Source organism: Chelonoidis abingdonii, chromosome 3 (genome assembly GCF_003597395.2).
Source record: "Chelonoidis abingdonii isolate Lonesome George chromosome 3, CheloAbing_2.0, whole genome shotgun sequence".
Lineage (NCBI taxonomy): Eukaryota > Metazoa > Chordata > Testudines > Testudinidae > Chelonoidis > Chelonoidis abingdonii.
In genome coordinates, this window is record NC_133771.1 from 161,109,725 (window position 1) to 161,126,855 (window position 17,131).

The window sequence follows — 17,131 nt, forward strand, 5'->3', positions numbered from 1 at the left end:
CTGGACAAGCTGCACATGTGCCACAAGAGGAACAGAACTCAGTAGCTATCTGCTCAAAATATACAGGCCTGTGCTATTGGAGATAAAAAGGAGCATTTGGTCAATAGTATAGAATCTAGCCTCTTGCAGGCTTTGCTAGGGGCTAGAGGTTATGCAATGGATCCACTGGGTTTTTTTTCTTTCAGCCATAGTTTCTTGCACACTGGAAAAATGACTGATCTAATTTTCCTTTTATATAGGAGACCTATTCAGTAGAAAATTATGTAAAACATCTTCAGGACACTCTTGATATTCTATACCGGGAGGTAAGGTTTTAAGATACTGTAACAGAACTCTGAATTCTTGGCAATCACACTCAGATATTTCTCACCTCTGACAGAGTATCTGCAATTATGTTTCATTCAAGGCCTTTCTCCAGATAGCTAGAGTAGTTATGTATCAGAGGGGTAGCCGTGTTAGTCTGGATCTGTAAAAGCAGCAGAGAATCCTGTGGCACCTTCTAGACTAACAGACGTTTTGGAGCATGAGCTTTCGTGGGTGAATACCCACTTTGTCAGATGCATGACACCTGATGAAGTGGGTATTTACCCACGAAAGCTCATGCTCCAAAACGTCTGTTAGTCTATAAGGTGCCACAGGATTCTCTGCTGCTTTTAGAGTAGTTATGTTAACACTGACTAATAGTCCAAAGACCTTGCTAGCTAATGGGCAGTAAAGTGGTGGGCTGCTGCTTTGGGGAAAACTACAGCATAGGGCTGCTTTTGCTACCAGGAGTCATTTCCACGTGTGACTGGCATGAGCTGGGGGAAAAAATAAAAAACGAGAATGAGCAAAAATGTTTCATCAAATTGTGGACTACATAGTTGTCAGCTGAATTGAGGAATCCGACTTCCCTGTACATGTCAGATAGAGCCTCCTGCGCCTCTACAGAGAAAAAGCACAGGAGCAGTGGAAGAACTAACTGTTCTTGATTTTCACATTTCAGTGAGGGGAGGGAGGGAAACAGATACACAAACACTGCAGAAGCTGAACAATAAAATTATGGGCCCTATGCATGCTGCAATCACGCAACCGCAGGACTTTCTACAGAATCCTCTTCTTGCCTACTCCTCGCCTTGGCATTTTGCTCCAGAATCTAAACCATTCTTTTAGGTTTTTTTAAAAATTGCATTTCTAGCCCTTGTGATTGTGAAAATAACCATGAGAGGACAAAAGAAGAGGAAGGCTGGTCAGTGGCCTAGACTCTTGGGAGAGATGGGTTCAATTTCCTGCTCCATCCCAGACTTCCTGTGTGAACTCAGGCAAGTCTCCTAGTCTCGTGCCTCAATTTCCCATCTGTAAAAAGGGAATAATACCACTGCCCTGCCTCATAGTGGAGGGGGGAGTTGTGAGGATACTTTAAAGACTGTGACGTGCTCAGCTACTGTGGTCATGGGGACCATCCAAGTACTGAAGAAAGATATATAATTGTTTGTTTGTGGGTATATGTGTTCCCGGAAAAATATTTTGTCTTAAAAGCAAGGCAGGCATACACAAGCATATAATACATTCACAGACCTCTGCACTCTGATCCTTACACACTCCACAATGTATGCACCTATAACCACATATTCTCACACATGTACCCACACATAATGTTGCAGTGTCTAATAGATAGCATCAGAACTGACTGTAACACAATGGCACCTGATCTCTGCTACAAAGAAAAAGAGGTGACCATATGCCCCATCTATACCATTCCTGGGTTTTTTAGTCCAAGAAAACACACTAATTAGCTACTTGATCTTTTGGCTAAGTCCCGTGAGGGTGGAATCAAGTTGCTGCAGCTAACTATGGGACACTATCCACACTCTCCATCATCAACATGAGGAAGAAATTTTCCCTTCTGACTCTGCCCTGGGCTCAATGTTTCGGAGTCAGAGGGTCTGACTGGAATGCCTGTTGCTAGCAGTGATGCAGAATGCCGTGTTCACAAGTTACACAGACAAATTCTGAATCCCACAGTTAATAACCTCAATGAACTATATATAGGGCCAGACTGTGTTTCTGTTACATGGGTGTAATTCCTTGGACTTCAGCAGAGTGACTCCTGATTTACAGTGATGTAGCAGAGAGCAGGATCTGGCTTGTCACTTTATCCCTCAACACCAGCACTGGCCAGGCAGGTGAAGAGTGGTGGCTTTAATCCTACTTCTGCCTAGGGCACTGAGGTGTGTGGGACCTAGGTGGAAATGCAGGTCAGTGCACCGAACATTTCTTCTACGGCCTGACTCCAACTTAACTTACAAATTATATTTAAATGGTTTTCTCCATCAAGCCCTCAAGAGAGATTCATTTACATAAAAAATCTGGCACAACTGATGGTGTCCACTCAATGATAGCACAGGATTAGCACAGGAGATGGTGTTGCTGGTCAGGCTGGAGCCATGTGGTGGCACAGAGCAGGAGTGACGAGTGCAGCAAGTCAAGACTGAGCTGCAAGACTGAGCCTTACATAGATTCTCTTTTGTATTTGGGTTTGTATCTGAGACTAATATTTTTTTCCTGAGGATTTTTGCTCCCCGACCCTTCCTCTCTCCAGTCCCACATCCTTGCCTTCTCCAGATCACAAATTCACATACTTTTGCGGTGAAACCCAAGTACACAGCACAGCCCTACTTACCATTCTGACTGCTAAGCAAAGTGTGCAAGCCTCTATTTACTGTCAACCAACAGAAATGCTCCAGTGAGTTAGGCTGCAGTGGCAGCCAGTGAAGTTGTTGATTGATATCCACTGTACATCTTCCTCCCTCCTCTACATTGCCCTTGTATGCGGCTAATCCCTCTCAGTGCTGCCTGTACTCACTGTTTCCTACCAGTCTTGTTATGTAACTGTATTGTGCTCTGTGCATTAACATGCCTAATTTCTTTGAACCCTGCAGCTCCCTCGAGCCTTTGTCAACCTGGTGGAGATCATGGAGATCGCTGGACTGCGTCAGATAGAAAGGGAAACTTCAGGCTGTGTCATTCCAGGGACGTAAGTGTGCAAATCAAATATCAGTTTCTACTGGATGCTATTTTTTAGGCATAATCAATATCACTGGTATTAGTAAGGCAACCATACAGGGCTTAAAAGCCTCTACCTTGTTGGATGTTATTGAACCTGGGAATGGTGATGCTACAGATACTACATATCATAATGATGCTATTGAGTCCAGTTCTTCCCTCTCCCATTGACTTCAACAAAAGTGGCAAGCAATTAAATGAAGGCAGCATTGCAGTTACTGAATTCCTGTTTATTTCACCATAAAGTTAGCTTTGGGCTGAAGCCACAGCGGATGAAACTGGATCTGAACATCATCAACATCCAGGAACATTTGAAACTGGAGTTCTGGCTCTGATCCATCCCTATATACAATTTTATTTTGACAGAAACTAGATCCTCAGTCCAGCAAAGCACAAATACTTTATCTTGTTGACTCAAGCTCACTGAACTAGTCAACTTGAGAACCCTAAAGGCTAATGTAAGTCTAAGTCTCGAGAAACCTACCTCACTGCTAAAAAGCTTCTGCACTCTAGTGAACATCAGTCAAACATTACCACCTCTCTCCCCAGTACTCACTGAGGTTGGCCATCATGCCACAAACAGAATAATTTTCATAATGCTGAATTTCAAAGCTCTTTTGCACCAGCCCCGATTCCAGATCAGGGTCCTACAACAATCAGTGGAATCCCCAATGCCTGAATCCATACTCAGCTTCATTCCTTACCCTGCTGGTAGGACCAACAATTGTAGTGCAAAACCCTGAACTTCATTCTTTGCAGGCACGTAAATAAGGAACTGGCTTTCAAATCAAAAAGAGCTTATCAAAAGCTTATCCAAAAAGATTGAGAGGTGACTTGATATAAGTTTGATACACATATCAAAGTATGAGTAGCTTCACGGGGAGATAATACCTGGTACTGAGATGCTCTTTAATCTTCTGGAGAAAGGGATAACAAGGACCAATGGCTGGCAGCTGAAGCCAGACAGATTCAAATTAGGAATTAGACACAAATTAATAATGAAGGTGATTAACTACAGGGGAAAAACCCCCAAAGTAAGTGGTACAGTCTCCATCACTTGACATCACATCAAGACTGGATGCTTTTCTGGAAGATGTGTTTTGGTTAAACAGATAACTTGGTGAAATTTACTGGCCTGTGATATACAGGAGGGCCAATTAGATGATCTAATGGTCCCTTCTAACCTTAAACTCTATGAATCTATGAAATCCTGCATTAAAACATATTTGTAGATTTTTAAAGTCTAACACACGTGAGCTGCTACTGCTATGTCATGTTAAACAGTTTGGATCTGATTTTCAAAAGAGTTGAGCACCTGCAACTCCTGTTGACTGTAAGTGGAAATTGTTGGGGTTCAGTGCCTCTGAAAAACAGGTGATTTATTGGGAGGGGAGGGTTTCCCTCCCCAAAGCTCTTCTATCCACCTTGAAACTAGTCTAGTGATTTAATTTCTGCATTTAATAACTTAAGCCATCTAGAGCTTCTTGGAACTACACTATGTTATTAATGAATACACAGACTGTCTAGGGTGGGTGTTGATTTTGGTATTTTTGTTTTCTTTCAAGGATTGTTTGCCCATGTTTCTTAACCCCACAGGAAAGCTCTCCTGAACTACAAGAAACGAAAATAATTAACAAAGATTTTCAGGTAACACCTGGATTATATTTCCTTAATTGTTCATCTCTCCCCCGCCCCCGCTCACCCACTTTTGTCATGTGTCTCATCTTCCACATAGAACTGTAGCATATTTTAAGATGTAGTTGGTGAAGGTGAAAGACCCCATTTTGATGTATGTGTAGACTGAAGACCCAGCTACTGTCTGGGCAGTGGTGATGCAAGTTTCCTCATGCTTCCCTACCATTTCAGTGGGGAAAGACCATGGCCTATTTAGACTTTGGCTCTTTTGCTTGGCCTGCCAAACAAAGGCTAACTATTGCCAATGTAGTGGTGTTTATTTTGGGTTATGTTCATTTGTCCAGTATTAACTTAACTAAGATCTAATCAGATTTCACACAGGCCAATAGCTATTAGATGAGAAGAATTGTCAGTCATTATTATGAAAATAGGAATTACCATATCAAATCAGACCCAGGCTCCCAACTAGTTCAGTGTCATGTCTCCAAGAGTGGGCAGTATCAGATGCTTCTGAGGAAGGTGAATGAATCCCTCCCTGTACTGCACAACTATTAAATAACTCACCGATATGGGAAAATTCTCCCTAACCTCAGGAGTGGGGAAAGGTACAATTGATATGTGACTGGAAGCATCAGGGTTTACAACCATAAACTAATGGCCTATCTAACATAATAACAGATATTCTCGCTTTCTATATAAGCATCTATGGCCAAAATTTTCATAAGTGACTACTAAGTTTGAGTGCCCCATTTTTGAGTACCAAAACTGACACCTTTATGGGACCTGATTTTAAAAAAAGATACTGAGTATCAACCCTCTGAGAACCAGGTCTCTCAAAGATGTGTCAGCTGAGGCGTTCAGATTTACTAGTCACTTCTGAAAATTTTGGCCCTAATCCTTTTTTCGAATCCTAAGCTTTAGACCTGACTGATGTCATATAGCACTAAGTTGCACAAGTTAATTTATGCATTATGTTTATTAATATATATGAAATTTCTTTTTATCCACTTTCAAATAATTTATGTATGTGCATTTAATCTAGTCACATTCTCCTTCTATGGCAGTCTCTCCACATGTTCAATAGTTTTCTTTGCCATTTTCTGTACCCTTCTGTGCTATGTAGGCTGGATTTATACTAATGATCTAGAGAGGTGAAAGACTCATATTTTATAACCCTTGTTTGATGGAGGAGATAAATCTTGTAATGACTTTTTTGTTTTGCATCGTGCAATCCCATACAGATCAAAAGCATGCTGATGGCTAACACAGGTCGCTATGCACAGCGTGAGGATTTTACTGTTGTGGTGCAGCCATTTTTCCGAAATACCATCATCCCACTAGACAACGTGAGTCCTGTTTTATTACCTACCATTTTTGAGGCCAACATCAAGATTTATTTTGCACTGTAACATCTGTGGGGCAGGGACCATGTCTTCTTTTATGTTTGCACAGACTCTAGCATATTATGGACACTGCAAAAAAATAATAATGAAACAATGAAAGTAAGAAAGAGTGTATTGCTTGTGAATCTGCTGGAGATATCAAGTGACTTCAGGAAATATGTGAGCTGGGAATGCGCTGATTGAAACCTCTCAAAAAAGCCATAGACCAGCTTTCCTCCCATTCTTTAACCCTTGCATCTTGCATGCAGTGGTAGTTAGGAATGCAAAAACTCAATGTGAAATTCAGCCCAAACCAACCAGTTTTGCATAATATCTATCCTTTTGCCTTATCTCCACAGAACTCCAGCACATTTTAAGAAGTAAACTTAGGTTCTACTGAAAGGTGCAATATTGACATCTGGAGACCAAAGACTAGCTACCATGTTGGTAGTAGTCGGGCAAGCTTGCCCTACAAAACCTTTGTGCTTCAACTCTGTCGACCTATAGTCTTGGGTTTTCATTTGAAAAGCAGCCCCAAATTTGCCTGAAAGGTTTAAGAAACTGAAGTCGAGCTTCAAGAATTCAGCAAACAACAATAAATAATCACAATCTTTTGAACCTGAATGAAGATTTGGGTTGATACTGCAGTGACTGGTGCCCCTATGAGATCCTCGATAGTTAGATAGTTCAACCACAAGCTCTTGGGTTTGATGCAGAAATTACTGGATAAAATTCCGTGGGCTGTGTTATGCAGGAGGTCAGACTAGATCTTTGTTTCTTGAGATACAATCCATGGGCTGCGATGAGGTGCTACTCAGGTTGGATTATAGCATCAGAATAAGAATGCATCGTCTGCACACTGATTAGAATGACTAAGTTGGTTTGCCAAGTATTTTTGGCTTTTAGGTGTGATATGCTGGGTCTCAAAGTCTGAGGAACCACTGGGGTCAGTTATCATGTTGAGCCCTCCTAGCTTTAAAATATATGGATGTTATGCAAACAAGCACTGCCTCTTGACTGGTTGAAATTGTAGATGCTGCTTTCTATGGACTAATCATGTGGACTATGGGCCCTTAGAGATGGAATCAAGATGTGTGTTTGTCCCCAACTGCAGGAGGAAAGGAGCCCAATAAGGCTGAAATAGCAGTCTCATTTACAAAGTGGAAAAGATCCTTTGACACTGGGTGAATTATTGCATTTTTTTGAATTGTAGAATGGGAAGCCAGACCTGAGTTTCTTTTCCATGGATTGCTTTCATTTCACTGAGAGAGGCCACGCTGAGATGGCCATAGCGCTCTGGAATAATATGGTAAGAGGTCATAGAACGGATCCATATATATATATTTACAGAGGAGCCCAGAAGGTGCATGTGAGACGATGCTCAGATACTGTTCCCCATGGGCACTGGGATGGAAAGAAAGCTGTGGACATTATGTGCCACCACAACATCCCCCTGAGAAGACTTTGTGCCTGCTGGGGTCCTGCACCTGGTGTATGCCAGCAGAAGCTGGGATAAATCGGGGATGAATCTAGGCCATTCCCTTTCAGTAAAATGAAGTTAGACTTGGGTTATATAATACGTAACTGTGCAGGCTCCTCTAGAATCAGAAATAATACATTGAGTCTGGATGTTTGCTGCAACATGGAAAACCCCTCTTTAGGGGCATTCATAAGTTCTCACTGCCCCTTATTCATTCCTAGACATGATTGCCCTTTACTCTGCACCACCAGGGTTTCTCATTCTATCAAGGCTGTTATTACACAGTTTGGAAGAAAACCTTCCACAGGGAACAAACAAGGTCTTATTCCTTTAAAAAACTGATCTGGGGGCTAGATCCTCAGCTACTGTGAATCAGTTCCCCTGATATCAACAGAGCTTTGTTGATTTATGCCAGCTGAAGATCCAACCTTTTGTTATTTAACATTAGTGGTTATTCTTGCAACCCCTCGTCCCGGCACTCCAGTGCATGTCTGTGTATGGAGAGGCTGTGTGTGATTCTTGTAAGAGTGTTTGGTTTTTTCTGTTCTGCTTTGCTCAGCAGCCCTGTCTTGTACTCTGAAAGAGCTCAGCACACTGCTGGCCAAATGAGAGGAGTTCTCCTCAATACGCATAAATGGCCAGATTGTCTCTAGCCCCACGTGCGTGTATGCAGGGATAGGGTAGGCACAAGAAGCCCTCCCCATCCCTTGTGTTCTGACTTTCCTGCTCTGTGCAAGGGCTAAATACAGTCCCGGTCTCTGTGGTTGCAGGGGAAACGTACAGGGGACTGCTCCTCCTTTGCAGGAAGATGTAGGAGCCATAATCATAGGACTATCTCCCAGTGCCCATCCCCAGACTATAAGACTTTATACAGCTTTGAGATATTTGTAACCATTTTGGAGGGGATTGTAGATTTTTATTTTTATTCTCTCTCCTGATTAAATAAAGTACTTCAAATCTGTTATGGAGAGGTCAGTCCTAGGGCTGACAGGTGAGTTCAATTCAACCTTGGCTTGTCCACTGCCAACGAAAGAAAAGTAGTTAGTGGAAATAGCTTTGGTGACGCTGGTACTCTTCAATGGATACACAGATACTTTGGGTGCATCAGTAAGGGCAGAATGTAGCCTTTCATTTGGAAATTTGTTTTACAAATCTGTGGTTAAGGCCCCTTTTGAACCATTCAAAAACTATCTATCTTATGTACTTATATGGCCTCCATTGAAGTCAATGGAGCTATACTGGTTTACATCAGCTGGGGAGCTGGTATTATTAATCATATGGACAAATCCTGTGTGAATAGTAGGTGGTGGCTGCATTTTGGTTTATAAATCAGGCTCTTAGTTACTGTGAACGTGTTTGTTATATAATTGGCCTGCGTAAATAAAACTCAACCTCTGTAGTCTCCAGACCCAGAGGATTATGGGATAAAGAAAAAATAAACTAAACCGATCAACCGAAGACTTGGGGGGAGGGGGAAAATGTCTGTCTGGGTTGGATTTAAAAATAGTTGAGTACTAGTTTATGAGAACACAAACAGACTATGCTCTCTTTGGTGTTTCCATTTTGCTAAGGAAAGCAAACTCTGGAACTACTTTAGAAATGGAAAACATGGTATTGATGTTGAAACACCAATAAGCAGCTGTTGCCTCTGTCTTGCACCTGCCTCTTACTCATAGAGAGTAACAGAAGGGCTGGCTGACAGCTGATAGAAGGTCAAGAAGGAAGGAGGACAAGGGTAATAACCCTTATGGAAAAGTCCTATAGGGGATGAGGGCTATATAAGAAGCAGACAGACAGATCTAATTGTAATCTATTACTCCTTACACATTAACTCCTTTTCTTACATTGCATGCCCGCTGGACTTTAATCCACATAGTTCAATAACTTACTCTTTCCAGCTCTGTGTACTATTAAAATTTGATGGTTATAGTTTACTAGATAATATTGCGCCATAGCTAGTGTGTTCTAATTGATTTTATCACCATGTGACAAATCTTGCACAAACAGGTTCAGGCAATATATAATAAAGCAAGCAATTGGTCCCAAATGTAGCTGCTATCCCACAGTGTACAACAAGATTGGTCTAATCATCAAATATTATGATGGCCTTGGAACGGTTTTTGGAAGACACAACATCGTTTTTTGTCCAAGTGGCTGCAGTTGCTGGCTGTGGCCAGGCACTAGATCAAATCCCACAGGGAAATCATTCTGCTTCCTGACACTGGTGTCTTTCTCCAGCTAAAGAAGGGCTAAAACAAGCAAAAACAAATGCATCATCCTGACATTTTCCCCAATCTACCACTTTATTATCTGTCCTTTTTTTCTGTTTGCAAAACATAGCATAGTTAATAAACTATATGTAAGGGGTGAGACAATAGCTAACTTTTCACTCCTAACAGTACTGATTTGACTGTGCCTCACTAATGTAGGATTTAGTATGCCATTGCCAATCATTGATCTATCAGGTCTACAACCTAGCTCACCTTACCTCCACCAGCACACTGAGATGGCCAGTGGAATGGCGGAGAGCAGGCTACTATCCAGAAGTTTAATTCAGCATGTGCACTCTCCCTGCATGCTGAGGAACTCCATGGAAATTGTGCCTCTTCCACCTAGAGCACACCGGTAACATAGGCTGGGCCTTGGGGGTGCAATCAGGCCCCAAGTTAGCAGGCTGGAGCTCCCATTTCACACTAAGTTTCAAGTGGGATATAGATCTGCTTGCTACAAATCTCCGCATGTTATCAGCCTTTGTTCCTGACTCTATACCAGATTCCTTCACACCCTGGAACAAGAAGTACCAAGTGTACAGATATCCGGGGACCACAGACAGAACACACATCATGTAGGTTGCAGGGAACTCCCCTCAGGATACTTGCTGCCCTCCCCTAAGGCACAGCAAAAATAACCTATGCTCACTCTAGAGCATGCACCAGTAGGCAAGCCAGCGGGTTTAGACTCTTGTGTGATGCTGGCCTTTACCCAGCAGCAGAATTCCATGACAGTCAGCAAGTCTTTGAATTCATTGGTTCACTTCACATCATCTCTGCAGGGTTTTTTTCCATGTAGCTTTCTCCTCCGCTGTTATTATTAACACATGAGGCATCATCTCCTGCACCTCACATGTTCCTTGGCTCACCTCTCGTATTGCTTCAGTTTCTACTTTTACTTTTTTACAAGACCATAGAGCCAGGAAGCACTCTCAGTATTAACATATGTGAATCTTGTTATTGGAGTCCCTTTCCTGGTCTCATCTCTGGTGCTATAATGATATTATGCCTCTCTATCATGCAATTGGCACTTGAGCTTGGTAGATGCAGTACTAGATTGTTTAAGGGGGTGGCACACTCTCCCTTCACTGATTTTTATTCTCTCCAAAAACTGCTGCAGGAGAACGTTCTGCCTCTCTTCATGGTCCAAAGCCTGCAGTCCTTACTTAGACAAAATTCCCAGTGAATTCCTTGTCTGCGTAAGGACTGCAGAGATTGATCTACTCCATTCTATACCACTACTATCCCCTTGGTATCTGAGCACCTTCCAGTAGTGCATTAAATGAGGTAAATAACATCTGCCACCGATAGGACAGCAGTTAATTCTTTTGGTCACGGACTTGAAAAATGGCAGAAAAACTGTCTTGTGACTCATCATATTCCAGAACCCCTTGCAGGTGCAAAGGAGTGTGTGATTTGATAGAACAGTGTCACCCACCCAAATCAGAAGAGTTTTGAAGGAAAACATCACATTCAGGTCTGCTGTCCCTCTTCTCTCCCTCAGCTGGAGCCAGTTGGTCAAAAGCAGAGCTACAATAACTTCACCCATGACAGATTCAAACTCAAGTGTCCAACCCCAGTAAGTAAACACATTATATCCTCACCCATGGGGCCCCTTTTGTTTTCCCTTTCCTTCTTGCCAGCAATATAATTCAAGCATATTAAAGATTGCATTCTTTTGTGGGTTTTAAATGGCACACAAAAAATCTCTGGTTTTGTGACAAAAACAGGTTTTCAGGAAGGTTTGCTCATTAGGATTTAGTGAAAAAATGCATCACTGCCCCAATGAGAACCTCTCATTTCAACCAGTTTTAGTTTTTGCATTTGGTTATCTACAATAAATGGGTTCAGAAGCAATGCCAAAGCTGTAGTGATCTGAAATGTATAAAAAGGAGCACTTGTGGTGGGGAGGAGGTTATAAATCTGTTGGGGTAGGGCAGCTTTCACAAGAGACAGCATGGAGAAATGATCGATATTTATTGCTAAAGAAATAAGGACTGTCCCGTCTCGATAGGCGATGGGTGACATATAGACTGAATGCTGCTCAGAAGTGTTTTGTGGTCAGTAAAATCTTCTCTCCTTCCTCTGTAGGAGAATCCATTTCTTTTCACATCCAGAAACAGTGGATTGCAAAATACAACTCCAGCAGTGGGGGCAGGTGACCCATCGGTACCTTACTGGGCTGTGATTTTGGCAGCAATAGCTGGAGTCCTGGTGGGTTCTGTACTCATTGGGGTTTTGATGTCAAGAAGACTCAAGAAACACCAACATGAGAGAGACAAAGCAACAGAAGTGAATTTAACAGCTCTGTAAACCAGATGCATATGGAGAATTTACATCTGCCTCCACTGGGACTGGGGTGATGGGGGGAGCAGGGGAAAAGCAGCTTTTGATAGCTAACTTTTTTAAACTAATCAAACTTGCCCCTTTAAAAATGGTGGCACGGGTATTGGCCAATGATTCTCCACCCATTCACCATGATGACAGAGGACAGTACAATGTTTGCTTTACCTAGCAGTGTCTGCTGCACATTGGCCATGTGTAGGAAGGAAACAAACATTTCTTAATGCATAAAGTCTTCCTCCTTCGAGATGCACTAATTCTCTGTATGATTGAAATTGCTCGAGATGCCAGTGGAGTGAGAAAACTAATCATGTATGCTGAAGTGAAGTGCATGCCCCCAACCTGTTTTGTGAGGGACACTGGGTTGAATACAATGGTTGGGCCTCATTGTTACGGACTGTTAACCATTCCCCTCAATAGGGTAATAAATTCAAAAAGAAAAGCAGCACCATCTTTTGTTGGAGTCAAGTGAGAACCCTGTGTTAATGCAATAAGACTCAGTGTTAAGAAAAAAAGAAGCTTTATCAATAATTTCAACCTGGCTAAAGGTCTAACTAGAACTGACTAAACCTTTCTCAAAGGGCCTGTTTCAGCATCCATAAACCCCAACACGGAATCTTTGCAGTCTGTTCTTTATTGAAATTGTCCAGAGATTCAGATCAGAAACATGGACGGGATCTTGGGTGGAGATTTCAGAGATCACCTGTTTCATTGTCTTGTACTTTTCTGACATAAGGGAGATGACTCAGACAGACTGTCCGGGACCTTGTTTTCTGACATCCCTGTAATTTCCTGTATTATCCATTTTTATTAAGAAATTCTAATTTTATTGAAGCCAAAGAGCACTTTAATTTGCTGTGTTTTTGCCAGCTGTGTATTGTTCCCATTCTAGGAATCATGAATGCTGGAGATGAAGTGTAACGGGAATGGTTCCCAGCGCAAAAGCTGTGCAGCCTTGGACACTCAGTCTGTTCATCATTCACCCAAAAGCTACTTTTCCAAACACACACAGATGCCCTGATTTTCCCATCTCATTTCTGCGATCTTTGCAGGGATGTAGATAGGACATGAAACGCTCTGGGATAATCAAATTTCCAGAATCGCAGCTCCACTAACCCCTTCTTTTAGTTTGCTCTCAAAGCTCATTATTGTGAATAAGATTTGTGTGTTTGTGAGTCTGCTTGCTAGGAATTTCATCTTCTTTGACAATCATTTATGCAGCTTCAAAGCACAAAGCATCAATGCATTGGAGACATAGAATAGAAGTGGTTGCTATATATGATCAAATGGTTCAGTGGAGTAACACTAGGGATAAATTTGGCCCAGAGTCCAAAGTAGGTGGTCATTTAATTTGGGCAAAACACAAAGGAAGGGAGAAGATTTAAAATAGCTGAATTTATAAGGGTGTTGGTTGGCACTGGGAATTGGCAGTGGATGTGGCTCTCTGACTTCCAGATTGCTGGATCCATGTAGATAGTGACTGAAAGTTACCACCTTCTAATGGCTGATAAATGGCTTATGTGAAATGGATAAAAGGTTGTGAGAAGCACATTGTTGTAGACTGGGAAATCTGAGAGGGTTTTGTGCAACTTTTGGGGAAAAGCCTGGCCAGAGGCCTGAAGTGAAACAGGACTCTTCTGGAGACGGAGGGCTTGGGAATCATATCATTCAGACGTGGATGATACATAGATTTTCACAGCTATGTAACCAGGATTTAAAAGCCTTTGTAGGATAGCACATTTTCAGCAGTTGCTCATTTTCAGCCATTCCTGTGTTGAGCCTGTTCCTGCCTATGCTTATGGAAGCCATAGTGAGTTTTAGGTTTTAGCAGGAGCTGAGCCTGGATGAAACCCTTTCCAGAGGGTGATTTGTAGGTTACCTAAGGGAAATAGTGAGTTCTTGGGACAAGGTGATAAAGGTACAAGCACCATTCCACATTAAAAAACACTCCTGTCGCAATTATGAATTTAGATGATCCAGGGAACTGAGAGAAGCTTCAAAGGGCTGCAGAAGATGAGGCTGGAATGTGGCAGCCCTGCACTTGAAAGGAAGGTACACAGCAAATGCTTGGGGATGCAGTGTGGAGTGGGAGGGGGATGAGGGAGAGATTATTAACCTTAACCTCTTTAGAAGACAGGTTTCAGACTGGTAGCCGTGTTAGTCTATATCAGCAAAAAAAACGAGGAGTCCTTGTGGCACCTTAGAGATTAACACATTTATTTGGGACTGAGCAAAAACTTCTCCATTTCCTAAGGGCAGTCAGAGGGACTATTTCCCAAAAGAAGAGGTGAAAAGCCCATAAGAACATAGGAACGGCCATACTGGGTCAGACCAAAGGTCCATTCTGACAGTGGCCAATGCCAGGTGCCCAAGAAGGAATGAACAGAACAGGTAATCATCAAGTGATCCATTCTCTATCACCTATTCCCAGCTTCTGGTGCAAACAGAGGTTAGGGACACCATCCCTGCCATTGATGGACATATCTTCATGAAGTTATCTAGTTCTTTTTTGAATCCTGTTATAGTCTTGGCCTTCACAACACCCTCTGGCAAGGAGTTCCATGACTTGGGTGATTTTATAACTGGACTGAACAAAGCACAAGAGTACATTCTTAAAAGGAAAAGGAAACAATGCTGCACTGGCTAGGGGATAGAATAGGTACCCTAATACATCTATTCCATTTCTATAATCTACATGATTCTGTCACTCATGGTACAATAATAACTAGCTTCAGGTCTTGGGTACTTATGTAGATTTCAGGAGTAGATTTGTAAAGTTAAAGGCTCTCTATGAAGGTCAGCCACTTGTTGATTCTTTGAACCGTATATGAATAGCCTTTTAATCAAGGGCCCTAACAACAGTTATAATAATATTCCAGTACGTGTGTAAAGTTCACCACTGCCCTTTATTGGATAGAACATGTGATCTGCTCATGTGTTTATTAGTTGGTAACAATCTCACCCCATAGTGGTTGGAGGCTGCAAAAGACATCAGACATGTCTGTCCCTAAACAGCCAAGGAATAATACCCATCCCCTACAAGAAGACATCCCTAGCTCCACCTTGGCCTAGTAAGGCTGATGGGATGCAATTTACCCAATACTTGTAAGGCACTATGGTCAGTCAAGGGATGTGGGTTCTGTTTCCACTGTGCCCCAGACAGATACAGCTTTCTTGTTTCTCTAGTGCTTTTTATTTGAGGATCTCACAGCACTTTATAAATGTTAACAATACACTGATGCACAAACTATATATAGGGACTGCTGAAATGATTATCCATCATTGAAATGCAGCTACCTGCAGCATTTAACATCTGACAGAAAAAAGACACCACAGTGCAGGATAAGAAGCAAAGAAAAAAAACAATTATCTACCTGAAACTTCAGGGCAATTTTAAATCAGCAAAATTTTAGTTCCCCCTGAATCAAAAAAGAGGAGCGATGAAATCCCTAAAACATGGTGAGAGGGAAAAATCGGGAATGAGCAAGACGGTTATCTGCCATCAGCAAAGATCAAACCCATCAAAAGCCCCCAACACTTGAGCAAAAAGAATAACTATTAGGTGTGAATAATGAGCTGGCTTTCTCTTTGCTGGAGCCAGCCACTAGAGGAAGAAGTGCTCACACACTGAGCCGCTGAATTCGATATGGACACACCTAGATGGATTACATGGCCATGGCCAACCTCTGATGCAGACAAGGCAAGTGTCCATTTGGGGCTGTGCACTTGGAGGTATAGTGGGCAAATACTGCAGCAATTCATGATTCAGCACTCTGTTTGCCTCCCAACCTCCTACAGGAGAGGGAGAAACTGCCACCAGACTCTGCCCCACATGGAGATAAGAGACCCCACTTGTTTGAGGGTCCTATGATAGCTTGAAGACCTAGAACACTAAAGGTTGGCCCTGCATGTAGTCTCCTTAATCCTACCCAAAATGTTACCAAACATATAAAACTGATTTTATCTCCTCCTTCCTGTCCCCAGGAGAGCAACTGCCATGTCCTTCCAGGTGGCAGGCACATGATTAGCATGATTGGGCCAAAGGCTTAAAAGCCTAGGAACCATCTCACTTTCACATGCACACATGAGTGCTATGAATAGGCTACGATTTTGTCAAGGAAGTCACAATCTGTGACTTCCAGAGACCTCCATGACTTGAACCCCCAGTGCCTGGGAGCTGCAGGGACCCCACCGCCCCTGGCAACTGGGAACTGCAGGGACCCGAGCTCCCAGCCTCTGAGGGAGGCAGGGTTGCCCTGCAGGCAGCTACCAGCCAGTGTGGAGACAGGGTGCCTGGAGTTTGGAGCCGCTGCAGGTGCCCTGGGGCTTGGAGCCTCTGTGGGCAGCATGGAGCTCGGTGCCACCATGGGCAGCCAGGACACCCCAGAGTTTGGAACCCCGAGCTTGGAGCCACCACAGGCGGTGGGGGGGCCCTCACCTCCAATCCCGTCCCCCCTGGGTGATGTGCAGAGCCCGCAGCTCCCCATTCTATCATGCATATTTTTAGTAGAAGTCACAAGCAGGTCAGGGGTTTCTGTGACTTCTTCTTTATTTCCTGTGACCTGTCTGTGACAGAATCTTAGCCTTAGCTATGAACCATCGCTATCTGTCTCTCTCTCACACACATACACAAAGGAGTGCGTGTCTCCTCACTTTCCCTATGGCATGGGCTGAACGGTTTCTGCTGCTCTTGCTGCACCAGTTGAACAACCTGTTGCTCTATTCCCCAGTTTAAGCTGCTTTCTCTGTACAGCTGCCAATAATCTGTCTTGCAAAGTACATAAATACAACAGTCTGCTAATCAGAGCACGTAGCCAAGCTGCATTCCCGGAGCTGCTGCTTGTTTATGCTCAACAATGACATACTCAGCTTTTCTATAAGGCCTTTGTCTGAGGATCCCAAAGCACTTTGCAAACGCTAATGATTGTAATTATGCATCTCAACACCCCTCTGAGTTAGTATCGTTACAGTCCTTT

The 17,131-nt window shown here is 42.8% G+C and overlaps 1 protein-coding gene across 1 annotated transcript in view; it reads left to right on the forward strand.

Moving 5' to 3' along the window:
- PLB1 (phospholipase B1) overlaps nt 1-12,909 on the forward strand; it is a 126,075-nt gene extending 113,166 nt beyond the window's left edge. Inside the window, exons 52-58 of the mRNA XM_032790231.1 lie at nt 240-305; nt 2,922-3,016; nt 4,611-4,692; nt 5,922-6,026; nt 7,276-7,371; nt 11,317-11,391; nt 11,904-12,909. Of these exons, the coding sequence (XP_032646122.1) occupies nt 240-305; nt 2,922-3,016; nt 4,611-4,692; nt 5,922-6,026; nt 7,276-7,371; nt 11,317-11,391; nt 11,904-12,125 (741 nt within the window). The 3' untranslated portion in view covers nt 12,126-12,909. The remainder of the gene's footprint in view (nt 1-239; nt 306-2,921; nt 3,017-4,610; nt 4,693-5,921; nt 6,027-7,275; nt 7,372-11,316; nt 11,392-11,903) is intronic.
- The last annotated feature ends 4,222 nt before the right edge of the window (nt 12,910-17,131 follow it).